This window comes from Otolemur garnettii, unplaced genomic scaffold, assembly GCF_000181295.1.
Source record: "Otolemur garnettii isolate 467f Iridium unplaced genomic scaffold, OtoGar3 scaffold00014, whole genome shotgun sequence".
Taxonomy (NCBI): domain Eukaryota; kingdom Metazoa; phylum Chordata; class Mammalia; order Primates; family Galagidae; genus Otolemur; species Otolemur garnettii.
Genome location: NW_003852409.1, coordinates 23,655,280 through 23,667,031, shown reverse-complemented (window position 1 = coordinate 23,667,031; position 11,752 = coordinate 23,655,280). Strand labels below are relative to the sequence as shown.

At 38.8% G+C, this 11,752-nt stretch overlaps 1 protein-coding gene across 2 annotated transcripts in view; it reads left to right on the top strand.

The window, feature by feature from the left end:
- The window catches only part of FBXW2 (F-box and WD repeat domain containing 2), a 25,846-nt gene extending 16,099 nt beyond the window's left edge, over positions 1–9,747 (top strand). For both annotated transcript variants that reach the window (XM_023510585.1, XM_012802465.2), the window contains 4 exons: positions 214–347; positions 2,550–2,636; positions 3,406–3,575; positions 9,074–9,747. In XM_023510585.1, the coding sequence (XP_023366353.1) occupies positions 214–347; positions 2,550–2,636; positions 3,406–3,575; positions 9,074–9,362 (680 nt within the window). In that variant the 3' untranslated portion in view covers positions 9,363–9,747. The remainder of the gene's footprint in view (positions 1–213; positions 348–2,549; positions 2,637–3,405; positions 3,576–9,073) is intronic.
- The last annotated feature ends 2,005 nt before the right edge of the window (positions 9,748–11,752 follow it).

Sequence of the window (11,752 nt, the reverse complement as noted above, 5' to 3'; positions counted from 1 at the left end):
CGGGCTGGGGATTCGAACCCGCCACCTTAGGTGTATGTGGCTGGCACCTTAGCCACTTGAGCCACAGGCGCCGAGCCAGTAGCACTATTCTTAACAGTAACTTTGTTTGGAAAATTACATAATTGGGCAGCTAGGGGAAATAGATGTTATTGAACTCTTATAAAGACCACTGCCAGAGGCAAGTTTTAACTTTGTATATGTTATATGCACTAGTGTTTAGTGTGGACTACAATGATGAACTGGATATCTTGGTGAGTGGCTCTGCAGACTTCACTGTGAAAGTATGGGCTTTATCTGCTGGGACATGCCTGAATACACTCACCGGCCACACGGAGTGGGTCACCAAGGTAGGCAGATGTAAATCTTCTTGAGGTCAGGCTTTTGGGAAAAGAGAGGTGGAATGTGGTCGGCATTCCCTACTAAGTAGTGGATGAGTCATAAAAGGTGGAATAGCCGTAACTACCAACCAAGATAGTGTACAACAGTGACCAGCATGTGTAGGTCCATAGTAAATAGTTTAACAAATGAATGACTGATGGACATGGAAGGAAGCCCACAATATATTAAGTAGGTAGGGAGAGCAAATAAACAGGTTACATACAAAAAGTATATAGAGTGTGATACCAGTTTCGGAATGTATTTATGTATCAGCATTTTGAAGATAATTATTTCTAGTGGGATTGTAGGTGCTTTTTTCCCTTTAGAATGAAGATGTGCTTTTTTTTTAATCATAAAAGAAATTTTTATTTTGAAAAACAATGCTTACAAAAAATAAGATGAAAAATGTACAGAGTTTTTAACAAAATACTGTGATGTTTTCTAGTTTTCAAAACAAGATTGTTGTGAGAATCAAATCTGGTATCAGTAAGGGACATGCCATGCAGAAATACTTTTCTTAAATTAACCATGCTGTTCTGCGAGGGGCTGAATATAAAGGAGGGAGCAAAATGGACCTAGGCTTTATCCTCATAGATGTTAGTCTGGAGAAATAGTATTAAACAGTCATTTTGCAAATCAATGTATAGTTACAGATTGCACCAAGTTCAGTGAAGGAAAGTATGGTGTTGTATGAGAAAGTCTAGGAAAGTAAGTTACGGAAAGCTTTTTGAGAAGGGGCAAAACATGGAGAATGAATAGGGGGCATTTGTGAAAAGAGTAGCAGAGTGTTTCAGAGGGTATAGTATATACGCAGGACTGAGGATAGGAAAGAACTTGAACGTTTGATGACCTGGAAGCAGGACAGTGGAGTCATCCTGTAGCTAGGGGAGATAGGTAGAGAGGGGTAACCGTCATGTACGATTTACAAGGCCATGATCAGGATGATGGATCTCATAAGTGTACTGGGAATCAGTTGACAAGTTCTGAGCAAAGGTCTGGTGTGATTAATGGTAAGAAAATAACCATTTCCTGCTAAATTGCAGAATGGACTAGAGTGGGGCACAAATGGGTGGCAGTAAAGAAAGAGAAGGGCACCTGTAAAGGAAGCACATCTTTAAGGTGAGCTACCTGGACTCACTGATTGAATGTGGGGAACAATGAGGAAGAAAGAATCAGAGATGACTGGTAGGTTCTAGATGGGGTGGATGATTATGTCTTTTTTTGAAACAGGTGACACTAAAGGGAGAGTGGTTTGTGAGACAATAAGTGATTATATGTTGGGCACATTAAGTTTTTAAATAGAAAAGTTCACATACTGTATATTGTAAGGCAATTTACTGACTATTATATCTTGAACAAATTACTCCTACCTTCAGGATCTGAGTTTTAGCATCTGCTTTATGTTCCTGTGAATATTAAATGAGATGTTGGATCAGCACCCAGTAAAAGGGGTCTGATACTTAATAGCAGGTCTCTCCTTTTCTACTGAATGTGCAATTCAGGCTTCTGAGTGAGTGAATCCTGCCTCCCACCTCACTGGATGCTGATTTATTACAAAAATAAGGAGAGCCTAGTATTTACAGATATCCTAAGTGCTAATGGAATGTCAGCTTTTATTATGTTGTTATTGCTGTTATTTACATTGTTTTATTTTATTTCACTGCAGTTATATGAGAGAAGTTGATAGGTGCTTTGTCTCCTATTTGAAAGATGAGAAAAACTGAGAAACAAAGAGTTTAGATGGCCCTACCCAAGATTGCAAAGGCAGTAAATGGCCGATTATGGTACCAAGTCCGTAGCTTTTTCTTTTATAATGCACATGTTTATGGAAGCAGATCATTTGCATCTACTTTAGTGTCTATGGACATTTGTCTTTTCAGTTCTTTTTACTTTCTATTATCACATTTTATAATTTTTAAAATCAGTCCTAATGTTTGCTTCTAGACTGAAAATATTAATGCTGCTAACATTAGACTCTTTTATAATGGATAATACTAATAACAGGATCTTGTAGTAAAAATCTTAATAAAGATTAGCTGAGTAATAGAGTTATTTAGCTATTCTAGCATAACATTTTAAGCTCATTTTCATATTTTAATTAAAAAAATAAAATCATTATAGCAACAGCATTAACAGGGTCTTTCTATAACATAGATGTTTATATTTTGCAGGTGGTTTTGCAGAAGTGCAAAGTCAAGTCTCTTTTGCACAGCCCTGGAGACTTTATCCTCTTAAGTGCAGATAAATATGAGATCAAGGTGAGATTTTTTTTCTCCATTAATTTGCCTCATCAAAAAAAAAAAACTAGCTAGTATATAAGAAAAAACTGTATGGCCAAAGGAGACTGTTTGAAACAGGAAGATCTTGGTCCAAGGCATCTTAAACCTATTGGAAAAGGAAATGATTTACTGACTCTATGTCCTTTGCAGTTTCTAATTACCTGATTTGTAAATGAAAAATCAGCAATTTTATTTTCAACCCATTCTTAGTATTTTTGTAAGATACATATTTCCTACCCTCCTCAATTCTTAGATCAAAACTATGAAGGCATAAGTATTCGTTTGTTATAATGATTTGCAGAGTTCACCGAACACTCTCGTGTACAGTAGAACACGTAAGAAGTGGACCACCTAAGGAACTGTAATAGAGTGGTAATAAACTTGTCAAGGTGGTCTACATAAGGAAGTAGGTCTGCCTGCTGTACTGATCTGTACATGTGGTGCATGTTCACAGTAAGGTGAACTTAAGGAAGTGGTCACCTATGGGGGGTTCACTGTACTTTCTTCTGGCATGTTTGTCCTGTGTGGTAGGCATTATCTTCTTTGCAGGAAGTGAGGTTCAGAGAGGTTGAGAATTTTACTCATGATTGCACAGAAGAATCAGTACTTGATTTTTATCTTAATAAAACGTGTGATCTTTTCAGTATACTTCACTTTCTATCTGACTTCAGCAAATATAGGTCACATTGTGTAAGGACAAGCTTTTCTGTAATGATGTGATATTCATCTTTCCTAATTTTTTCTGTAGATTTGGCCAATTGGAAGAGAAATCAATTGCAAGTGCTTAAAGACGTTGTCTGTCTCTGAGGATAGAAGTATTTGCTTGCAGCCGAGACTTCATTTTGATGGCAAATATATTGTCTGTAGTTCAGCACTAGGTCTCTACCAGTGGGACTTTGCCAGTTATGATATTCTCAGGTAATTTTCCTTGGACTTCATGCTTTACCTTTGAAAATCTACTGTGATTAAAGTAACCACAAGACTAGATATTTGGATGTACCAGTTCATAGCTTGCTTTTAGGAAATATTTACTAAATGTTTATTAATGTTACTAAGTATTCAGTTATAAAGAGGGTTGTATATACTGAACATCTCATAAGAAAAATATTTCAGAGGCAGTAAGCAAGTGAGAAATAATTTTTTTTTAATTTTTTTTTTTTTTTTAGAAATAATTATGCTAGAACATCCCCAGACTCTTAAGTCACAAGCCACTTCTGCTTTCTGATTTAACATGCTTTTCTGGAAAATGATATGCTTAGATGAAAAGATTTTTCAGATCTCTTCACAGTCTGTTGAAATTCTGCCTCATTTTATAAGCCTGGTCAACTTCAGTGAATCTAGGGATCAAGTGGCCTTCTCTTGACCAGAGGTACTTAGAGAAAAATATAACTTGCAGGGTTTCCTCCAAAGAAATAAATAAGGAGAGGTCCGTGGACAAATAATTTTCAATGCATACTATAGATTTCTCTTAGAGATTGGCAGTATCTAATAGTGTATTCAAGGCTGATGGAAGCCAGTGCCATATGGTAATTAAGAGAACTTACTGTAGCGATAAGCAAACCTTGGTTTAAGACCTGGTGCCATGTCTTATGGGGTGTGTAATTTTATGAAAGTTTCTTTTTTTTTTTTTTTTCAGTTTTTGGCTGGGGCTGGATTTGAACCCGCCAACTCCAGCATATGGGGCCAGCACCCTAGCCCTTGTGAAAGTTTCTTAACCCCTCTGTGACTCAGTTTTCTCACCTATAAAGTTGAGTATTAAATGAAATTCTTGTGAAGAAGACCTGGCACAGGACCTGGCAAATCTTTATTATTAATCACTTTAAGACACACTATATAACCTGTTTGAATTTGTTTAAACCTACTATACTTCAACAATTCACAGTTATTGTCCTGTAGCATGGTTCAGGAAGTGCTGTCTTGGGAGTACAGAAAATTGAACATTCTCTTCATTGTTTTTATGCTTGACTGTTTTAGGTCAGCTTGTACAGGGTGTGATGACACTAGCCAACAGAACTTTGGTGGGCCCCATCTCTCTGGTCATAAGGTAGAAACCTACTTATGTTCTCAGAGTCAGAGTAATATATCTAACCAGCTAGGTTTCAGAGCTGTCAGAATCAATCATAGAAATGATTGATGATTATGCTTTGAGAGAAGACAGGAACAGCCTAGACAACATCATGTAAGCTTTTCATTTTACAGATGGGGAACCTGAAGCTGAGACAGACTAAGGGCCTTGCCTGGCACTCCACAGTCTCACCCTAGTCCAACATTCCTTCAACCATCCATGGCTAGATGATTCAGAAGGCATATATTTAAGGTATCAGGAAGCCAGGGCACCAAAAAACAAGAAAAGAAAGATTTGATATTTTTCAAAGAAAAAATTTACATAGGCACCTTGGGGGGAAAAATCCACATTTTTTATAGGTTAATATTGCTTTTATTTTGAATTAAAATTTGGGTAGGAGGGTACAGAGTTAAAGTGTGATACAGATATAACATTCGTTTTAATATTTAGAGTCTCCTACAGACTAAAAGTTTTAATTTTTATCCTGCGTCTGTCTTTCTCATGTATGCTTGTAGAGTCCCACATGAAAGTTCTGTTTTGTTTTTAGTGTTTGGGTGCACTAGCTGTAACTAATAAACCTGCAAGATTGTTTGTTAGTAGGAAATGCCAGGTTTGATTTTTTTTGAAAAGGGACTATTTTGTCTCTGCTTTTTTCCTGTAAACATAAGTAAACCAGCCTCTTTTAAGACCCTACTACAGATCCTATGGCATCAGTTGCTAGGAGCAACTGTAGGGCTACTTAAGCTTGACAGCTAACTGGAAAGAAGCAAAACACAAATGATGGCATGTTGTTCAGTAAGTGGGAGATATGATGTGATTTTTGAGCTAGGTTATCTCAGTGCAGTATGTAAGGTTACTTAGGTTCAAGGGCCCAGACAGAATAGCAAAGATGTTTATTTACAGTTCTAAAGTGATCCACGTGAAAGGAGCCAGAAACTTGTCAAGACCTGAGTTCTATTCCGCAACATGTTTTGTGTTTCGTTCTTTGAAATCAACTCATCTTTCCAGATCCTAAGCTCTGTCCCCATAGCCACCCAGTTTTCTGTGTTTCTGTTTCTACCCTGCTTTACATTGATGATGTGGGACCTACCAGACTTGCCAGTTATTTTTTCCAGATTCCTTTGGATCTCTTTTGTAGGAATTTGTATTTGCCTATAATCATTGTAGCACTGCTTTATTCATTAGATATTTATTGAGCACCTGCCTTTGTGTCAGGCATTTTGATGTGCATTCAGAAGTGGCAGAAATACTTAACATAGAAATTACTCATCAGCAAGAGGGAAGACTGACATTAAACAGCTAATAACATGTACATTTTTTAATGAATAAGGGGAACCTAGTACAGGGTACTTTGAGACCCTACCTAGTTTACAGAGAAAAGGAAGGCTCCCATGAGGAAGAGAGGTTCAGATTGAGCTCTAAAGGGTGGGTATATATGTTTTAACTAAGTGCCTGGGGTGGGTGTGCTATGAAGAATACAGACTGAGGATCTGTCTAAATATCCTGAGGCCGAAGAAGCCTGGTGCATTTGAAAAATTTGATGCATCGGTGTGGCTAGACATGGGAGGGCATTGGGAACTAACAAAAAGTTTTAAAGTTTAAACAAGATGGTAGAAGCATGAGATGTTAGTATGTTACCTGATTGAAAGGGGTGCAGAATAGAGGCAGGAGGTCCTTAGAAAGATGTTGGCGATACTGCAGGCCAAAGATGGTGTCTGGGCTAGAACTGTGGTGATGGGAGAGTAGGGAGTGAAATTTTTATTTTATTTTATTTTATTTATTATTTATTTATTTCAGGCTAATGTGAGGGTACAAACAACTAGGTTACAGTATTTGCATTTATTAGGTAGAGTCCTCTTCTAGTTATGTCTCATACACAGAAGGTCTGCCATATGCCCTTACATTGTGCCCAATAAGTGGGTGACTGAAATTTTTAGAGAAAAATTTAGGAGATAAAGTCAGTAGAGCTTGTTGATTAAATATGTGATTTGAGTGAGGAGGAGAATTGGAATGTTGCCATGTTTCCTAGCTTGAGCAACTGGGTAAATGAGCAAGTGAAAAAGTAAGCCAGGTTTGGCTGATAAATTCAGTTTGGGGTAGGTTGAATGTAAGGAACTTTGTCTTTGTTCGCTATTAAATGCCTGGTAACAACAGTGGCTAGCTGACTTTTTATTTGTTAATTGAGTGAGCATGAGCTATTCAAGTGGAAAATGATGAAATGAGTTATTGATTATAACTCATCTGGAGCACAATGATTGTGACCTCTGTTTTCCCTTTACTTGAGGTTAATCCCAACTCACTACTTTCCCTGGGATCAGGCTCCATCTTGTAGACCTGTTTATAAAGGCTCATACTACAGGGAGTATTCAGTGATTGATTTGGGATGAATGCTGTTCTTGAACATACCCATCTAAGGTGGTTACCTCTTTAGCAGGAGTTTCTTCTGTGTTCAATCTGGGAAGGTGAGTTTATTCTCTGATCTGCTTTTCAAGCAGGGAACCAGTACTTGTTAACTACTGTCTTAGTTTCATAGAAGTGATATCTTACTGATATTCTTAGTATCCCAGAATTTTAAGAGAAACGCATGCCCATGGATTTGTAAAATTTAGAGAGGGCTTTAGTATTCTCTAATTTGGAATGCTCAGTTGCATTTCTCTTCAAGAAAGAGAAAAAAATAGTCTTCCAGGTCCAGCTGATAAAATGTAGAATGATTTGTTCACTCCTTGATATCCCATTATCTCCATTAGAGTGTTTACACTGAGCCTGTTCTCACATACTCTGACAGTTGTGTGTTGTGCCCTCCCATTTCTAAGGGACAGAGAATGTCTTATCTCTTTTCAGGGGTCCAACCAGTACTCAGCATGTACAAGATTTAGAAAACATTTGTTCAGTTGAAATGCATTTGTTTATGCACTCATCTATTCATTCAGGAAAGAGTTGTGCTCCTAGACTAGAGATGTTCACTGCCTTCCTCACAGAGAGCAGTTGGAAGTAGAGGAAAGAGTTTGGGTTCTGGAGTCAGATCAGGGCTCATTTGCAAGGTCTGCATCATATTAGCTGTGTGACCATGGCAAGACCTTTTACACTTTGCCTGACTTTATTCAGTGGTGTAGTATAGATAATCCCTCTATCTCATTGCATTGTTGAGAGAACATGTTAATTATGAATTTCAGTACAAGGCCTGGCATGTGGTACAAAGAAATAAATATTCCTCCTGCCCTTTATAAGACTGACATCTGCTACTTTATAACTCTTTGCCTTTGATAACTCTTTGTCTTCTAGAACTTACCATGTCTGGCCTCTCTCTCACACACCCTTCATTATTTGGAAATAACACTCATCTATAGTTCCCTTGTCCCTGCTAGTTCTTTTCCTCCCCATCTCAGCTAATATCCTCTAGCTGTCCTGGTCCAGATCCTCCCCATTCTGGTTGACCTCTTGGACCTACCCTAGCTTGTTGGTATCTTTGTCAAAAATAGGCTAAGCTCCTCTCCCACAGGAGCCTGACCTGTGGAGCATTATTGTCATGGACCATTATTTGTATTCCCCTTGTGGTGTTTTTCCTAGTCACTCGAAAGAGGACATCACCTTTTCTTGTTAACTTTTTGCTTCATCAAGGGTACAGACAACAGAAGCCAAGTTTTTGTTTTTTTGTGCTGCTGTTTAAATAGGTTTCTTCCTAGCTTTTGTCATTGATGTTTTGGAAACTGCTCCTGAGAAGGTTAGGGCTGTCCTACCAATTCTCCCAGTTTTCTCAGACATCTTTTTATTAATCTATGAATAATAAATGTTTCTAAATTATTTTGGATACTTGTAATATTTTCAGCCTCTACTGTTTTTAGAGAAAAACCTATTTGTTTGCTGCCTGGTGAGTAGATTAGCACTTGAGTTGCTTGGCTTTCGGGTTTATTCTGGACTTCAGGATATTCCAGGCTTTGACAAATAAGTCTTTTTACCTTGTGGTAATGTTGACTGTGCATTCTAGTGCTTAATCCTTAGCCAAAGTGTTTACTTTGCCTGGGCTTCAGTTTTCACATCTTAAAAATTAAAATGTTAAGCTAAATAAGCTGTAAGAGTCTTTGTAGTATAAATGGATATATTATGCTTTTATTAACTTTCATCAGATATCACCTTTTTCTTACATGCCATTGTTCTCAGATTGAAGAATTCTCCCCTCCCCTTTTTTATGGGGCACGACTTTTTGTCTTCATATTTTCCTTTTTATCAAAAATTTAACTCTTAAATTTGCTTAAGTTTATAGTAGTTTTAAAGTCTCCAGAAAAGATTATAGTAACATAAACAGAAGCAAAGTTGCCTTTTGGTTCATGGTCCCTAACTCTCATCCTTGTAGGGTCATCAAGACTCCTGAAATAGCAAACTTGGCCTTGCTTGGCTTTGGAGATATCTTTGCCCTGCTGTTTGACAACCGCTACCTGTACATCATGGACTTGCGGACAGAGAGCCTGATTAGTCGCTGGCCTCTGCCAGAGTACAGGAAATCAAAGAGAGGCTCAAGCTTCCTGGCAGGCGAAGCATCCTGGCTGAATGGACTCGATGGGCACAATGACACAGGCTTGGTCTTTGCCACCAGCATGCCTGACCACAGTATTCACCTGGTGTTGTGGAAGGAACACGGCTGATGCCACAGGCCACCACCGCTGACTGACTTTGGGTGCCAGGGCTGCGGGTTTTGGTTGCAACCTCTATGGCAGCCGACTGCATGAACCAAAGTTCTCACCTAATGGTATCATCACGCAGTGCACAATCATTTATCTATGTTTGCCAGGGGGCCAGGGCTTGGGGTGGGGGAGGGCTTGTTTTATTGACATAACAACGCAGCATGCTAATGGGATACACCATTGACTTCATTTGTACTTAGTTATGTTGGTCAGTATAAGAGGATGCACTTTGGGTTCATCTTTCTTGAGTGGAATATTGGTTTTATGAAAGTTAAATGGTTCATTAATCTGCTAATTGGTTGCCTATAAAATCACATTCAGTCTGTTATTAAAGCTTTTTACCATAGCCTTTTTTTCTTTTGAAGTTGAAGCAAAGGTGCTATGATGTTATAGCAACTTCTCTCACGTGGGGCTTAGCTTTTATAAGAACCAGTGTTACAAAGACCATCTAGTCCTGTGACATTCATACACTTTGCACCAAATACCAGTTCTAAAAAAGTCTTGTCTTCCATTGCAAATCTAATTCTATAAATTGATTGTTCATAACTCATCCTAAACCCTCGTTTTTGGCAGTCAAGGCTGGCCATGTCTAATATATGAGAGAGTTGTGTAGTTTTTGTTTCCGTGTAAAGGAAGCTGTTCCCCACAGCCTAGATGACTGCACAGAGGTGTCATGGTATAGTAGAAAAAACACTGATCTGGAAGATTAGAGACCAGCTCTGTTACCTAGGAAAGCTGCAACCTCTCTGGGCCCCTATTTCCTTGACTGTACAGCAGCTGTTAAGCTAAGTGCTGTCTAGGATCTCTTACAGTCCTCTGCTGAAGTGTGCAGAGTTGATATTTCAGTTTTATCTAATCCCTGATTTATTGTTTCTTTCAGATTGGAGATAATATTTAAATGAAATCACTGATACAGAGTTGTTATCTATAAGGAAGTCAGTTATATAAAGAATTGATAAAGGGGGAAATGTAGAAAATATAACGATTCAAATTAGAAAATTGAAGTAATTGCTGGAAGAAATGCTGATAGGAGTCATAGTTCAGTAGAGAGGCAGTGTGTTGTAGTAGAAAGATACCTGAAACTGATCCCTTTCTCACTTGCCTCTTAACTTTTCCTCCCAAGACCCTCATTTTCTTCATGTGTAACATGAAGATTAGGGTAAACTCAGATGCTTAGAGACGCCACACAGCATAAATGAGTAAAACTTGCCGGATAGGATTGTGCTGACCCCTGAAGAGTTTATCTGCCAGGGCAGTTACCCAGCTCTAAATGTTTTATTCCAGAAACAAGCCCAATGTTGACAGGTCCTTAGATTTTTTTCAGGAGGAGCTAGAAATCCAGATTTTTATTTGAAATCCCTGATTTTTAAAATGTTTTAAATATTTTAAAATGTTACAACTAAGGAGATAATTTAAAATAAGATGGACTAGATAAAATATGTCTGTGGGCTGCCATTTTTTGTCCTCCAGCCTCTTACTCTAAAGCTAGGTAAGTCTGTGGTTCTGCAGTGGAAATATTTTAGCATAATTGTCACAAGCATTGGAGAGAAAGAGCAAGCGGTAGAAAAAGCCAAGCTGTTCTTCAGCTGTTTCTGCTTGTTATGGGGGAAGTAGGAGGGCATATTTCATTCACAGACCAACAGGAAAATAGTTTGAAGATGAATAAAGGAATTGGGATCTCAGAGAAAGCCTCTCCCTAGTTGTATGAGTTATTCCATCTCACTGACTCCAATATAAAGTATATCTACTTTACGGGGGAAGGGGCTACTAGGCAGAGCAGAGAATGATGTCAACTCTAGGGTGGGGACCTAGCTCTTCCAGAATCTGCATTATCATAGAGCCTGAGAATGGACCTTTCAGTGCTGTGAAGTTTAGTAGAGAATCAGTGGTTAGTTTCTTTTTTTTTTTTTTTTTTTTGAGACAGGAGCCTCAAGCTGTCCCCCTGGGTAGAGTGCCATGACATCTCAGCTCACAGCAACCTCCAACTCCTGGGCTCAAGCGAGTCTCCTGCCTCCGCCTCCCAAGTAGCTGGGACCACAGGTGCCCACAATGCCCAGCTATTTTGGTTGCAGCCGTCATTGTTGTTTGGCGGGCCCGGGCTGGATTCGAACCCGCCACCTTGGGTGTATGTGGCTGGCGCCTTAGCCACTTGAGCCACAGGCGCCGAGCCAGTGGTTAGTTTCAAGGACAGGTATAGTTAATATGTCCATGTTAAAACTCTGAGGGGATTAAGTAAAAGATCAGTATCTTCCTCCATCCCCCGAGTCTGGGTTTAATCCATCTCACATTGAGGTCTGTGCAGGACCTCTGCCTAGTCCTGAAATGGAACCAGAATTGCAGCTGGAATCTGT